The sequence below is a fragment of the Nicotiana tomentosiformis genome, chromosome 8 (assembly GCF_000390325.3).
Source record: "Nicotiana tomentosiformis chromosome 8, ASM39032v3, whole genome shotgun sequence".
Classification (NCBI taxonomy): Eukaryota; Viridiplantae; Streptophyta; class Magnoliopsida; order Solanales; family Solanaceae; genus Nicotiana; species Nicotiana tomentosiformis.
The window spans coordinates 88,768,445-88,785,919 of NC_090819.1; the positions used below are offsets into that span (position 1 = coordinate 88,768,445).

The 17,475-nt window shown below is 37.7% G+C and overlaps 1 protein-coding gene across 1 annotated transcript; it reads left to right on the top strand.

Moving 5' to 3' along the window:
• The first annotated feature begins 820 nt into the window (after window positions 1-820).
• Window positions 821-6,378, top strand: LOC138897801 (uncharacterized). The gene is made up of 5 exons (XM_070183816.1): window positions 821-1,823; window positions 2,775-2,918; window positions 3,359-3,851; window positions 4,492-4,574; window positions 6,173-6,378. Exons 1-5 carry the CDS (start codon window positions 821-823, stop codon window positions 6,376-6,378), a joined length of 1,929 nt encoding a protein of 642 aa, XP_070039917.1.
• The last annotated feature ends 11,097 nt before the right edge of the window (window positions 6,379-17,475 follow it).

A 17,475-nucleotide genomic window follows, 5' to 3' on the forward strand; every position in this document is an offset into this window, starting at 1 on the left:
GTGTAGTATAAAATAGTAATTGGTATCAGAACAAGTTCTTTCATAAGAGGCTAACACCTCGAAAGGATTCACAATGGCTGCACCACCTGATGCTCAAAAAGGACAATCAACTGGCAGGCCACCATTGTTTAATGGAAAATACTACGAATGTTGGAAGGAAATGATGCGTGATTTCTTGGAAGGAGAAGACCTGGAACTATGGGACATTGTTGAGAAGGGACCAAAGATTCTCATGTTGTTTGATGATAAGGGTGTCCCCATTGGACCAAAGTCAAGAGAAAAATATTCTGAAGAAGATGTTAAAGGAGTTCAAAAGAATGCCAAAGCTAAGAAGATTCTGATATCTGGAATTAGTCCGGATGAATATAACAGAATCTCTGCTTGTAGAGATGCAAAGGCCATATGGAATACCCTACAATGTCCCCATGAAGGTACCTCTCAAGTGAAGCAATCAAAGATTAATATGCTAACTAGGCAATATGAACTGTTTAAGATGAAAGAGGGAAAAACTATCCTGGAGATGCATACTATGCTCACTTCAATTATCAATGAATTAATATCTCTTGGAGAAGTTATTCCTCGTAACAAAATTATGAGAAAAATTCTGAGCACACTACCACTATCATGGGACAACAAGGTGAATGTAATCACTGAAGCTAGAAACCTGAATACAATGACCCTTGATGACCTTATTGGAAACTTGGAGACTTATAAGTTAAAGCTCAATCAAAATCTCCTAGTTCGACAAACTTCTGAACCTTGCAAGACCAAGAACCTGCTGCTCAAGACCACCCATAAACATGATAGTAAATAAGATGATATGGCATTACTCACTAGATGTTTCCAGGAGGCAATAAGGAAATGGGGTTTCTTGAAGAAAGGTAGTTCATCAAAATCCAAGATCGTGGAGAAAAATAATAATAACAACACATATGGATGGTACAAATATGAAAAGAAATATCACTTCATAAAATATTGTTCCTTGTGGGAACTTGAGTGGAAGAAGAATAGTTCTGATAAGGGAAAGCAACAGAAGAAAGATCGGGTTCCTAGACGAAGAGTGACAAATAAGGCAATGGATAAAATTATAAAAAGAGCTATGGCTGCCATGCAATCATCAAATGACGAGTCTGATAATGATGATAGAAGTGAAGATGAAGATCAACCATTGATGGCCAAAGAGGATAGTGACACTGAATCAGAAGATCTCCTGGCATTGATGGAAAATCCAGACTTTAATGTTGATAAGGAAGAAGAACTTGAGGTAAGCTTTCAAGATATCAAGGACAAAATTCACACCTACTCTAAAAATAAATTGATTTCTTTGTTAGGTGTCTTGATTGATGCATACCTAAAGATTTCTGATGAAAAGGAACAATTAATGAATGACTATGCATTACTGAGACTTGAACACAATGACCTAGAAATAAGTAGAGAAAATCTTGAGGTCTTCGTAGTACATCTCAAGGACCAGATTTTTGTGTTAGAGGATGAAAAGAGTGGCTTAGAAACTGAGAATAATAAATTTCTCTATGCTCCAAATATAGGTAAGGACCTAGCCACTGACATACATGAGAAATTAGAAAGTGAACTAAAAGAAGCTAACAACAAACTTCTAGTTGAATCTGAAAAGGATAGGATACTTCAAGAAAACCTAGATAAGACCAATTTTGAATTAGAAAATAACTTGAAATGGACCAGGTCTTCCCAGATAATAATCAAAATGCATGAAAACCATAGTAATAATAAAAAAGGTCTAGGACATACTAAGGCTAAGACTCCATACAATCCACATAGCAAGTATACAGACATTCCTGACAATCGTCTTTGCACTCACTATGAAAATAATGGACACTTTAAAGAAATATGCTCATCCAGAATCCAAGCAGGCCTAAAAATGTTGCATATATTAAGAAAAAAAAATAATGAAATTTGGGCCATGACTGAAGAATAATAAACAATCAAGGTGGACTAACAAGAATATTATTCATCCTTTTACTCAGAGAAAGGGACCCAAGTTTGTCTAGTTCCTAAAACTAACCCATGAATATTTTTGCAGGCTAAGTTGAGAGAAAGCAAAAATTGGTGGTACGTTGACAGTGCTTGCTCTCGCCACATAACCGAAAATAAAGGCAATTGTCTCTCACTAAGAGCCTATCAAGGAGGGAGTGTGGGCTCTGGAAATGGCAAAAAGGGAAATATAATCGGCATAGATAAGGTTGGTAAGTTTTAATATCATGCTATTAATATTGTGTATTATGTCAAAGGATTGAAGCACAAGTTTCCGAGTGTGTCTCAAATATGTGACAAAGGGAACCAGGTTCTCTTTTCCTCTAAGAACTGTATGGTTACAAATGAAAACTCTGAAAACTTTGTTCTCAAAGGAAAAGACACAAAAATGTTTCCAAGGCTGACATTATATCTTCACCTGAAAATGAACTCTCACGTCTTAGTGCACTTGATACTGACTCTTTTTTGTGCCACAAAAGACTGGGGCATATTAGTTTTTCTATGTTGAACAAATCAATTTCCAAGGACCTGGTCTTCGGGCTATAAAGTCAAAATTCAGAGAAGATAAAGTTTATAATACTTGTGTTAAAGGTAAGCAGGTCAGATTATCATTCAAATCCAAGAAAGTGGTAAGTACCTCTCGACCTCTGAAACTACTTCACATGACTTATGTGGAACAATAAGGGTTCAGAGTAGATGTGGAAAAAGGTATGTGTTTGTAACTGTTAATGATTATTCTAAATTTACATGAACTATATTTTTAGCAACAAAGGATGGAATATTTGATATGTTTGTAACTTTTGTGAAGAAACAACAAAGAAAAATAAACAGTCATGTAGCAAGCAAGAGATCTAGCCATAGAACTGAATTTGAAAATGTTAACTTCCTTGAGTTCTGTGGTAGATATGGTATATATCATAATTTATATACTCTTAGGACACCATAACAAAATGGTATTGTAGAAAGAAAAAAAAGAACTATAGAGGCCATGGATAGAATTATGTTAATCAGCAGTGGTCTTCCTAAGACCTTTTGAGATGAAGCTGTGAACACTGCATGCTACATCATAAATAAATATATGATTAAGTCAATAATTGATAAGACCCCCTATGAATTACTTAAGGGCTAAAAATCAAATGTAACCTACCTAAGAGCCTTTGGAAGCAAGTGTTTTGTGCACAATAAAGACAAAAAGGCTCTTGGAAAGTTTAATGCTAAAAGTGATAAGAGTATCTTTCTGGGTTACTACCACATAGTAAAGCTTATAAAGTGTACAATAAAAGAACAAAATGTATTGAGGAAAGTATTCATGTAATCTTTGATGAATCTAACCTTTTGGGTGAGAAAGATACACAAGTTGCTGATGATGGTGAGTTTGGGACGGTTGAAAATAATGAGGAACAAACAAACCATGAACTCCTAAAGGCTGCTGCAGAACAGAAGCAAAAACCATGTCCTATAGAGATTGTTCAGGATATATCAAAGATATGGGGAACAATCCAAGAAAATCAAGAAGAAAGTATAGCACCTGGTTCCTCTGCTGAGCATGAAGGAAACACTGGGATTCAAGGTTCTCATACAAGGGGATGGAAACACCAAAGTTCCTACCCTTTGACAAATGTGCTTACACTAGTTGACTCCAGAATGGTGACAAGATCAAAATTTAGAAATATGATTGCTTTATCATCTTACATATCTATGGTGGAGTCTAAGAACATCAAAGAAGCTCTTGGAGATGTAGACTGGATAGTGGGCATGCAGGAGGAGCTAAATCAGCTTGAAAGAAACAAAATCTGGCACCTAGTTCCCAGCCTAAAAGACAGAATAGTCATTGGGACTAGGTAGGTGTTTCGGAATAAGCTGAATGATCAAGAAAATATTACCAAAAATAAGGTAAGATTGGTTGTACAAGGTTACAATCAAGAAGAAGGGCTTGACTACAATGAAATGTTTGCTCCTGTGGCAAGAATGAAGGTAATTCGCATGGTCATTACCTTAGCATCATACAAAGGTTTCAAACTATATCAAATGGATGTGAAGAGTATCTTCCTAAATGGGTACTTGAAAGAGAAAGTATTTGTACGACAACCTCCAGGATTTTTATGGTTTAAAACATGCTCTAAGGGCATGGTATGAAATACTGTTAAAGTTTCTCCTAGAGAATGGGTTCTCACGAGAAAAAATTGACAACACACTGTTCCAATTAAAAAGTGACAAGAACCTACTGATAGTGTAAATATATATGGATGCCATCATTTTTGGAGCCACAAACGAATCCATATGTAATGCATTCGCTGAAGAAATGGCAAGTGAATTTGAAAGGAGCAAGATGGGAGAATTAAACTTCTTTCTTGGGCTTCAAAGTCAAGTAGACAGAAAAGGGAATCATGATACACCAGCAGAAGAACATCAAGGAGTTACTTAAAAGGTTCGACATGGACAATGCTAAAATAATGACACTCCCATTGCTACTGCAATCAGCTTGGATATGGATGAACCTGGTACACTTGTTGATGAAAAGAAGTATAGGGATATGATTGGGTCCTTGCTCTATTTGACTGCAAGTAGGCCTGATATTGTATAAAGTGTGAGGTTGTATGCAATATTCTAGTCCAATCCAAAAGAATCAAACTTGAAGGTTGTTAAAAGAATTTTGAGATACCTTAAGGGTACTCAAGACCTGGTTCTCTGGTACCCAACTGGAGAACCCTTGGAATTGATTGGATATGCAGATGTTGACTATGCTAGGTACTTGGTGGATAGGAAAAGCAGGTCAAAAAAGGCCCACTATCTTGGGTCATGCTTAATCTCATGGGCATCTAAGAAACAAAATTCAGTGGCCCTATCTACTGCTGAAGCTGAGTATGTAGCTGCTGCATCATATTGTGTTCAGCTGCTATGAATCAAGAAACAACTAGAAGACTATGGGGTGATGTTTGAAAAAGTCCCCATATTTTGTGACAATACAAGTGTTATGAATATAGCCAAGAACCCGGTCCACCATAAGAGAACCAAACATATTGATGTGAGGCACCACTTCTTGAGAGATAATGTTGAGAAAGGTCATATCTCTATGGAGTTTTGCAAGACAGAAGATCAAATTGCTGACATATTTACCAAAGCTTTGATCAGGGATCACTTTGAAAGAAACCGCTTGGTTTAATCAAGATGGATTAAAAGATTCTTGACTTCCCTTAATGATTGGCTATGTTTTAATAATCTGTTCATTGAATAAATGTGTTGAATAATGTCTAACTTAGTCTTAGATTGTAACAAGTATGCATGTATGACATTAACTCTAAGGTATGGTGAGTAATTTGATTGAAAAAGTCCGGACAAGAAAAGGTTTCCCAGCCAAGATTGAGGAAATGAGTCAAATAACCTGGTTGTTTGACACCCAGGTATGTACCCCTTCTCCAATTAATTGTTATACTTAACTGTTAAACTGCCACATCATTTAAACCAGGTTCCCATCCTTTTGCTTGTACTCCATGAACCAATCTCTCTAACCCTAGGAAATTAAAGGTGGATCATGTTCCAAAACCGTCAAGTCATAGGGTAATCATGATTGACTCAAGTTCGCATGTAACTAGGACCAGTTTCCTAAACTTCCCTGCACACATATCTACCGCCCAATTAAATCACCTAACCGCCATTATTCAAATTTCAAAATATGACAGTTACCCCTTCTCTCCCATTTAGAGCCATATTAGGATTAATTAAAAGGAAATATCAAGGCTAAAAACTGTCAAAAATCATCCGCTAAAAAACCCTCTCCTCTCTCCATTTCCCTCTAATATGATCAAAACCTGTCGAAGAAATTCCCAATTTTGAACAAAAAGAAAACCATAGTTCTCTTCTTCTTTCAGAATCACAGAACACACTGCAATGACGAACTCACCTAGCAAAGTTCCCTCTAAAATTCCTATCGAAAGTCCTAACCTTAACCCTACTGCAATTGTTTCCACAACTACCCAAGTCGAATCTGCCTAAGAACCATCCTCCCCACCAAAAGCCCCAAAGTCTTTCATTGGATTGGTTAATTACTCTGATGAAGAGGAGAGTGAATGATCTGAGAGTGAAAACCGAGTTGTGGAGGAGCCACAAATTTAGGGGAAAGCAAACATTGAATGTGAATAAGAGGTTGGTACTGTACAAGCAGACGAAGCTGCTAATGAAAACTTGAATGGGGGAGGGGGGGGTGTTGGGATTCAGGAAAATATAGTGGAGTCTAGTAAGTTAGTGGCAGAAAAAGAGGGTGAAGAAATTGCTGATGATGTGAGTAAGGAGAAACCAGAAGAGATAGTGGGAGAACCCAGGGAGAGCGTTAATGCTAGAGTAGAAACACCAGAAGCTCTTGAACAATAACCAGGTTCTTCTGTTGCTGGTGAGAGAGAACTTGTTGCAGTAGGAGATGTTGAAGTAGTGACAAGGCAATAGGCAAGTCAGGTTCAAGAACCTGATTCTTTGAACGCTGACCCAGAAAAATATGAGTCCTATGACTGGACTGACACTGAAGAAGAAGAGGAAAAGTAAGTAGAAGCAATAGTTGGAAAAGAGAGTAGTGATGACACTGATGATGAGACACTGGTAAATTTAATTGCTAGCATGAGGATGAGGAAGCAAGGTGAGGAGAAAACCATCCCCAAGAGGGTAAAGGCTATTGCAAAGAAAGCAGCCTTGCCTCCTGCATCTGTCAATTTTGGGGGAAGAATACCTGTAGAGAAGTGGACACATTATCCACCAAGTTTTGTACTGTGCGCCATTAGCTCTCTGGGGCATAAAAGAGGAGGATTGTGGTATGTTGATAGTCTATAAAAATAGTATACAACTATGATGAATGACTAGAGCAGAATGGATGGAGCAGATTCGTATAGTCGACTCCAACTACTTTGGGATAGACATGTTGTTGATCGATTGATCGACTCTCTTCCTAGATCAAAAGGAACCATTCCTTGTGTTGAACTCTTAAGACTGAAAAGGTTATTGTTCTCCAATGAGGAGTCTGACGGTGGTATAATCTTCTTTGCCAAATTATGGAATATGCCTCATTTTCTCTTTCCTGAATTCCACAATAGTGTTTTAAAATCTATCTGATAAGTCCTTGCTTTAGGACAGGAATATCGGAATGCTTAGGGAGCTTGGCTTTAAGTCTGTGCTGTTTACATGGTCATTTCCAAGTTAAAAACCTACTATTTAATTTGCTATTTGTCTGGCTAATTTGCAAGTGATGTTTGGTTAATTATGAATATAAGCTTCATCCTTTTCCCCAAGAGGGAAAAGTAAGACATCACTTGAGAAAGCCATGGAAAAGAGCAAGAAAAATAAGAAAGAAAGAAAGAAAGAGGTGAGCAGAGAAGATGATGAAGAAGAAGAAGAGAAAGGGGAAGTCACTCTTCAAAGAAAAGGGAATAAGAAGGCTGAATCATCTTCAGCCACTCCCAAGGAAAAATCTGCCAAAAAGAGAAAGGCTACAGTGTTTGAACTAGAAGTGAAAGGAACCAGTTTCAAACACAGGAAAAAGACTCAGAGAAAAATTACCATTGTTGGAAGAGAAGAGTGGTTTGCTGGGTTGATAATGCTAAAGGGTAAAGTAATTGACCCTGCTGTGGTGACAATGTTTGGAATGAAGGAGTTACTGGAGAAGTTGGAGGTCCGAGGGTGGATGAACTTGTTCCTTTGCCCACTCCCAATCATGTATAGTGAAATAATGCTTTATGTTTACATGAACTTTAAAGTGCTGGAGAATGATACAGTGAGTACTGAAGTCAGAGGAATAGACCTAGTTTTTGATGCTAAGATACTGAGAGAAATTTGTCACGACCCAAAATCCAACTAGTCGTGATGGCACCTAACCTATCCCGTTAGGTAAGCCAATTTCCAACTAACCAATTTTAATAATAATAATTATTAAAGCAATTTAAGTGAATAAAGATCTTGATCTTATACAATTAAATTACTTTAATAATTATTATTGAAATTGGTTAGTTGGAAATTGGCTTACCTAACGGGATGAGTTAAGTGTCATCACGACTAGTTGGATTTTGGGTCGTGACAAGGTGGTATCAGAGCTTTTATAAATCTAAGGCTACCCTGAACAAGAGGCAGCTATAACAGGAATGCAGATACATCTTCAAATCCTGCAACCATCAAGCACAGCAACAACAACAGCCAACATTTGCATGCAATGTGCAGAAGTGTAGTATAAGTACAACCGACCCTATGTACTGAGTAAGTAACAAACCTAGCCGTAGATTGAAAGTAGTGATGATCTTCCACCAAGGTCGGGTACAAAACCAATAGTCCACAACAATCCATAACAATATAAAGCAAATAATACCCGAAGTAACTCATGGACAAAATACTCAACCAAATAATAATTTCAAAAATAGTAGTTCTTTCTTTCAAATACATCAGTGAAAACCCAAATCGTTTGCCGAAGTTGCCAATAATATGCATAATTTGAAAACAATAAATTTCTCCAAAAATCTTTTCAATAATAAATAATATGTTTCATTTTCCTTTCGGGTAACCCTTGTAAAACAAATGCATTACTATGCCCATCTGTCAAAATGTGTGAGAAATCATGAATGATGTGATGTTGTACAACATGAGAAAAAATATATCTTTATGCCTGTATGTCATGTGTGCATGTCAATGCGATGCAACTCAGTGATAAAATCATAAACAGCCCCTCGGGTAGAACATCACTCATATACAGCCCCTCGGGCAAACCTCACAGTCACTCGTGCCACTCGGGCATACCTCACAATCACTCTTGCCACTCAGGCATACCTCACAATTACTCATGCCTCCCAGTCACTCAGCACTCGGCACTCGGCACTCGACACTCGCACTCAGTAGGTAGGCACTGGGGTATGTGTACGGACTCCGTAGAGGCTCCTTCAGCCCAAGTGCTATAATCTGTACGAACAACTCACGTGCTGCACGGACAACTCACGTGCTTTAATAATAAAGTATGCTGCAGGCGGGCAGCCCCGATCCACACTCATATTCACAATCAGGCCCTCGGCCTCACTCAGTCATCAATCTCTCCAGTCTCTCGGGCTCACAATGTCATGAAAAATAGCCCCAAAATGATGATGTGAAGTATCAATAAATAACAACAGAGACTGAGATATGATATGCAATGCAATGAATATGACTGAGTATGAATTTTCAATTTAACATAATAATTTACAGTAATATGCCCTTTGTGGGTCCCAATAATACTGGCACATAGCCTCAACATGATTTTTTGATATTCTTTTCAGCTCAATTTCTTTAACACATAAAACCGCCGGGAAAATACCAAGATTATTTAACTATAAAATTCCATAGAACAATTATGTCACAATTTCTATAGTGCACGCCCACACGCCCGTCACTTAGCATGTGCGTCACCTAAAAATAATTCACAAAAAAATATATATATTCAGGGTTCATACCCTCAATTCCAAGATTAGAAGAGTTACTTACCTCGAACAGGCCAAATCCAATGTCGAGCAAGCTAAGCAATACTCCAGAAATTCCATTCTGCGCGTATCAACTTCCAAATGGCTTGAATCTAGTCACAATAATTTGATTCAGCCCACAAAAATTATAGAAATTAATTCCATATTAAAATACTAATATTTTTCAAAAATTCGAAATTGCGCCCCAAACATCACCTGTGGGACCCATATCTCGAAATCCGATGAAACTCATAAAATACGAAAACCCATCCAATTACAAGTCCAACCATACTAATTTCAATCAAATCCGACTCTAAACCGGTATTCAAACTTAAAAAATTCATTTTATGACATTATAGAAATTTCCTTCTATTTCTCTTGAAGATTCAATAATCTTACACCAAAAATGAAGATTAATTAATAAAATATAATCATAAGGGAGTTAAGAACACCTACCCCAAATTCTGTGGAAAATTTCCTCTCCAAAATCGCCCAACCCGAGCTCCAAAATCCGAAAATGGGTGAAAATGTTGAACCCTCGAATTTAAGGTTCTGCCCCAGCGATTTCCGCATCTGCGGACAAGATTTGTGCACCTGCGCATCCGCTTGTGCTAGCAAAACGTCGCATTTGCGGACTCCACTCGCCTGCCCAGTTTTCGCTTCTGCGCCCATCCGTCCGCATCTGCGCTCACGCAGGTGCGGAATTTTCCCTCGCACCTGCGACCAATGCCTCACAGCCCTCTGCCCGCATATGCGCTCCTTCTCGTGCAGGTGCGATTCCGCACCTGCGAAGCATCTTCTGCACCTGAATACCTTGCTTCAGCGCACCCCTGCTCGCACTTGCGAGCTCGCACCTGTGACTACTTTTTCGCAGGTGCGATTACACTAGAAGGCTTCAATTCCAACAGTCTTCCAAATTCAAAAATCAATCCGTTAACCATACGAAACTCACCCGAGGCCCTCGGGTCCTCATACGAACATACCAACAAGTTTCATAATATAACACGAACCTACTCGAGGACTCAAATCATACCTAACAACCTCAAAAATACGAACTACACACGGATTTAAGCCTAATAAATTTTCAAATTCTACAAACGACGTCGAAACCTATCAAATCACGCCCGATTGACCTCAAATTTTGCACAAAAATCACATTTCACATTACAGACCTATTCAAATTTCCAGAATTGGATTTCGACCCCGATATCAAAAAGTCAAACCTCCGGTCAAACTTCCCAAAAATTTAACTTTCGGCAATTCATGCCAAATTCTACTATAGACCTCCAAATAATTTGCCGGACATGCTCCTAAATCCAAAATCACCATACGGAGCTATTGGAATCATCAAAATTCGAATCCAAGGTCGTTTACACATAAGTCCACATCCGGTCACTATTTTAACTTAAGCTTTAAATCTTGGAACTAAATATTCCAATTCCTTCAAAAACCTTACTGGACACGAACCAATTACCCCGGCAATTCACACAATAACTGTAAAGTATAATTTGAGAAGTAAATGGGAAAACAGGGTTGTAATACTCAAAACGACCGGCCGGGTCGTTACAAAATTCTGAATGTGCCAGTAGAAAGTTTTGACACTTACGTGAAGCATGAGAGGACTAAGTTAGGGGAAAAGGAAGATTCCATGTACTTGACCAACAAGTACACTCAGAAAAAGGAGAAGTCGACAACTAGGAAGGTAAGAAAAGGGGAGATGGAACTAGTTCACAAGCTGTTATTTGAGCTTGTGAACAAATGGTTGATGCCTTGTTCTGAAAGGAAGCATGAGGCGGCCTACTTAGATTTGGCAGTGATGGAGGTCCTTGATAAGAACAGGCCAATCAACATCCTATCTATAATGTTGAAACATAGGGAAAGGGCTGTTGATAAGAAAAATGGTACTCATGCTCTACCATATGAATTACGATTGACTAGGGTATTTGAGCACTTTAAGGTTCCTCTCAGAGGTCCTAAAAAGGAAACAAAGAAGAAAATGTTTGATGAGGATACCCTGAGGGAATGTGATTGTGTTGCTCGACCACCTGGAACCAAAAGTAAGAGCATTGTCACTAACCTACTAGAGGAATTGACTGCTGGTAATGAGGAAAAAAGAGAAGCCAAACGGAGAAATTGCCTCACTAAAGGAGGAAAATAGGAGGCTGAAGGAGGAGAAGAAGAAGGAGCAAAAAGCCTATGCTGCTAGAATTGACAGACTTCTGGGGCTTATTCAAAGAGAACCCTCTTCCAGCAAAGAACCTGGTCCTTAGTCCTCTTAGGTCCCTTAGTTTACCGTTAGCCAGTCCCTTGTCATGCAACCCCCTCTATGACCAATGTCTGGATTTGTTTTTTTTGTATGTTTTAATGTTGTTGTCAGTTTGACGGGTTTGTTTAACCATTTTTTGGTATGGGCTCTTTTAGGCTTAATGTGGTACATGGCATGACAAAATGACAAATAAATAAAATTTTCTGACTTTTGGCAAAATTATGTTTATAGGCTAATTTTTACTTGATTACTCATTTATGCTCCTGATGAAATATATATGTTAGTGTAGCCCTAGCGGCCATGACTTTTACATTACTACATTATCTCATTGACCACACTGACTTATTGTTTTTTCGATAAAGTCAAACGAGGAAAGTTAGGTTTGTGCTTAATATAACCTGGTTCTTGAATGACACTTGGACTAATAAAGGAAAATACTCTTGAGTTGTCTGTTTGTAGGTTTTAGAATGAATTATGCCTAGCCATATCCAGAGTTGCGATGAATGAAATGCGAGTCCTTTACACTTGTGCAAACATGGACAAACTGAAGAAGAGTATTATGAATGAAACTGGTTCTTATGCTGAAGATTGATGAAAATTGGGCAAGCAGTTGACTAATTTGTACATGGATTTGTCATTATCAAAAAGGAGAATTTGTTGAGCTGAGTATGTATTATATTTTGATGATTAACAAACCTTATATGAGAATCATGTTTTATGTTCCAGTTTTTGTGTGCTGCTAGACTGCTGTGCAGATAAAAAAGATGAAGTTCAAGTGAACCAGGTTTGTAGCAGGCCAACAAAAGAAAGCAAGTCAGACGCGAAAGGCTAGAATTTCCATGCGAGTAGGGATTCCCAGAACATCCTATCCGTGTCTTAAAAGGAATACGCATTTTGGTGGACTTCATGTATTAAAAGGAATATGTGTTTATGGGAAATACTTGTAGGAAAAAAGAAGATTGAAAGGTTAGAAACAATTAAGGAAACCAAGTCTAAATAGGAGAGACTTTTCTTAACCGAAATACTCTAAGTTTTGGAGCATTAATTGAAGAAGACTTTCGGCCAACATTGTACCTATAAAAGAAGACCTTTTGCCATACTTCATGATACTTCTATTGAGAGAAATCGTGAGAATACTTCTGCCAATAGCAAGCAAAATAAAAAGGTACTTCTGAAGATTCAACTCAATCAACTAAAGAACTACTTCTTGAAGATGAAAGTGCTCGTGTTCTTTAGTTGTTAGGTTGAGTCTTGTATTATGAATTATAACCTAGCTACTTTCATAGAAGTGTAATAGTAGGTTATTGTTGAAATATTATTATGTAAGCGTTCTAGGCTAAGAGTTAGTTTGGAAACAGGTTGCTACAATTGGATTGATTGTAGGGGTTAGGGTACTATAGTTAGTCCCCTTAGTTATAAAGTGATAACCTAAAACTGCTCTTTCATGTTAGTGGAGATTTGAGGAAAATCCTACTGGGTAGGTCGTGGTTTTTACTCCATTGAGTAAGGAGGTTTTTTATGTAAAAATCTCTGTATTGATTACTTTTCCATAATGTTACGATCTAATTCTCACCATAGGCCGTGATGGCGAACCTCCAACTTAATTATACATCCTTAACTTTTAAAATCAGGAATTACATTAACTAAATGGAATTTAATTTAGAAATCATACGTTCTTCCTTACAAAATCACAGAGTATGAATGAAATATAAAGCGAAGTGATAATAACATTATGTACAACCGTGAACATCCACTAGAAGCCTCCAAAATACGGTGTCACAAGTGCATGACCAATCTAGTAGAATATACAAAATCACTATAACTATTGTCCGGAATAATATAGATAAAAAATATAACAAGAAGGAGACTCCGGGTGCTACAGATCAAAGCATGGAGAGCAGCTCACCACTAAGTCTCTGGATAGTGTGTCTACGCGCCTAAATGACCACCTGAAGTACTTGCCTCAGCACCTGCTTAATTAGTACAGAAGTGTAGTATGAGTATGTAAATCAACGCATACCAGAAAGTATCAAGTCTAACATCGAAGAAGTAGTGACGAGGGATCGACATCGACACTTACTAGTGGTCTAATAACAATGAACATAAGATAGATATGTATGAAACACAACAAGTAGCAACGAGACAGATAAATATCAAATAAAATTCTCAAACAAGAATAATTATGAAATCACTGAATACCATAACCTGCCTCGAAGGCACAAGACCAACTAATATCAATACAAAATCAAATCTCAAGTATTACGCACGAGTCTGCCGAAGCAAACAACTCGATCCTTTAAGAGTAGTGTTACACATTACTACCGAGGCGAACAGTATGATACCATAAAAATAATGTTACACAATCCCGTCGAGGCGAACGATCCGATCCCGTAAGAAGAATATTACACAATCCTACCGAGGCAAACGGCCCGATCCCATAAGAATAGTTCACAATACTACCGAGGCGAACGGTCTGATCCCATAAGAATAAAGAAACTTTGTCACCTGTGAAGATACATACGAGTCGAGAAGACACAGAACTACCGTTCATCAAATATTCCACAAATCTAAAGTAAGAGGCTACGTCAATATATTTATTATAGTCTCAAATCTCAATTATAAATTCAAGTAATCAAACAAATAAATTTAATTTAAGTAGTAACAGTTAAGGCATGGTGTAGGTCTATGTCTACCCGGACATAAACATGAATCTAGCTACGAACGGACTCTCATCACCTCGTATGTATGTAGCATCCAACAAGTAGTACACAACAATTGAAATGCCTACGAGGATATTTTTCTCTTACAAGATTAGGCAAGAGACTTACCTTGTTTCCAAGCCCACTACTCGGCTCTCAAACCTCATTAGTCGCCTCAAATCAACGTCGAGCAACCCGAAAGTAATCAAAAGATGTACAAACAAATCAATATATGCTCAAAAGCTCATAATTTAACTATAAGAGTAATTTTTCAATCCAACTCGGAAAGTCAACAAAAGTCAATCTTGGACCCACATGCCCGAATTCCAGAATTTTTCGAAGATAAATGTTACCCATATCATTACGAACTCAAATATATAACTTATACCCAATTTCATAATAAATTTCGTAATCAAATCTCATTTTTACTAAATCCTAGATCTTTCAACAAAATCCCAAAATCCCACTATTTTTTATGTTAAAATCCTTACATAATCTATGTATTAACTCACAATAGGTAGAAATTACTTACCTTATGATGCTTGATGAAAATCCCTCTCCAAAGAGCTCCCAAACCGCCCAAGCCAAGTGAAAAGTAAGGAAAATCAGCCCAAGTCCAGTATTAAAACATGCATTCTGCCCAGGTGTTACCCTTCGCGATTGCAGATAAAGCGTCGCGATCGCGAAGCACAATCTTGCTTCTGCCCTTGATTTCCTCCGCGAACACGACAAGAGATCTCGTGAGCACGAAGGCTTCCAGGCTGGACACATCGCGAAGGCGATCCCCCTGTCGCTAACACGTACGCTCCACTGCAGTGCCTCCCAGAATTCCTCTTCTGCGATCGCGGAATATCCCACGTGATCGCGTAGACCAGCTGACTCCCCTGGCCCTTGCCCCCAACTTATCGCGCTCACAACCCTAGTCACGCGAACGCGAAGCACAAAACCCCCTCAGCCCCTCACAACTCTCCGTGATCACGAGACCTTCGCCGCGATTGCGATTCACACCAGGCACCCGCAAAATCTGCCAACTTCAACCTTACTTCGGGTGGTCCGAAACTCACTCGAGCTACCCGATACCCCGTCCAACTGTACCAACAAGTCCATAAACATATTGCGGACCCACTCGAAGTCTCGAAAAATATAAAAATAATATCGAAACTAAGAATCACACCTCAAAACCAAATTAATCAACTTCTAAACTTCAAACTTCTTCCAACTAACTCCGAACGCAGTGAATCATACTTAGACAACTCGGAATGATACGAAACTTCACACACAAGTCTGACATGACAAAATGAACCTACTCCCAAGCTCGAAATGCCAAACGGGATTCGATAGCATCAAAATCTAGCTCAAGTCAAACTTAGAAAACTCTAAAATCTTCAAAATGTCGACTTTCAGCTATAAGCGTCGAAACGCACCCGGTCCATCCGAAACTCGATTCGAATATATGCTCAAGTCCAAAATCACCATATGAACCTATTGGAACCTTTAAATCCTGATTCTGAGGTCGTTTACTCAAAGTGTTGACTCAAGTCAAACTTGGCCACCTTAGGCCACTATTTTTGAAACTAAGTGTTCCGGATTCAACCCGAACCCTTCCAAAACTAAATAAATCTCCCCCACAAGTCATAAAATAGGAAAAGCATATACAGGATGTCTTAAATAGGGGAACAGAGATCTATAAAATAAAACGACCGAACGAATCGTTATACATAATTATTTCTGTTTGTATCTGTTCGAATAGTTCAAAGAATCGGGTTTTTTTAAAACGCGAGGGAAGACACATTTCAACCCCTTCTCGTGGGTAACTGTAGTAAAAAATAACAGTAATACCTCTCTTACGCCGGTCGCCTTAGTTTTTGTGTCAATTTAACTTTTGAATAAAATATTCCTTATAACGTTACTGACTTATTGTTAAATGCATTCTTTCTATTACTGTCATTTTAATTTTTTATTTATTTATTTATGTTATATTGTTTAAGTAATGTATTATTTAAGTTAAAGATTCTGTTCTCTTTTCAAGGATGCTTCCATAAACATCAATGATTAAGTACTCCTCTGACAAAGATAAAATACGAAAAAGAGAAGTTACACAAGAGTGCCCAATAATTAAAGTCCAGCTACTTCCTACATTGATACAAATTCATTAGCTCCATTTCTACAAGACTATAGGCTAGAAAAAGGTGTAGCCTTTATGTCAAACCACACATGGCTGAGTAAGCATTAATGATCAGTCGCTTAAAGTAAGGTAGAAAAATAGTTTTGTTTTCTAATCGGTGTTAAGTATTTATTTTGGGTTCCGATTGAATTAGATTCACATCGAAAAGTTTTCCTTTATAGGGTAAAACGTTCCTAATAAAGATAATTCTATACTCATGACTTAAACTCAAAAATCAGATGAATAAATATTTATTATTCCCGCATAAATAAGATGGTTGATACATACAAAAATAATATTGGTGAGATGGTGCACTATATTGACAAGCCCTTCTGTCGTCAACACCTTTTGGAATAATTCTAAGTTTGTCATGTATACCAAAGGTTCTATAGTACCATACATACTTCCTAGAGTTTTCTCGTGTTTGTTCCAATAAGCAATCAGTGTTTGTAGCTGTAAGGGCTATAGTACACCAACCATTTCTTCGTTCGTGGTCTTTATTTCATTAAAGAAGAGGCAAATTAAAGGAAGATACCAGAAAAAGTAATAATAAGTGGAAATGATTACCGTTTTGGGAGACTAACTGTAGATGAATAGGAGAAGATGGAAATATTTACGTAATAAAACGGAATATACTTTGGAATTATTTGCCTCGCATTTTTAACTGGCTGAGGTATTAGTATTTTGAAATACTATGATGATGCAATAGTCCAATTTCGTGATACATTTGTCTTACTAGCGTGTAATACAGTTTTGTGAAGATAAGATCTATATATATGGACTAATTATTTGGTATCGTTTTCATCGACTGTGTAAAATTCAATATCTCAAAATATCAACTAGTTTTTTTTTTTTTTTATATTTTTTTTATACACTTTATAG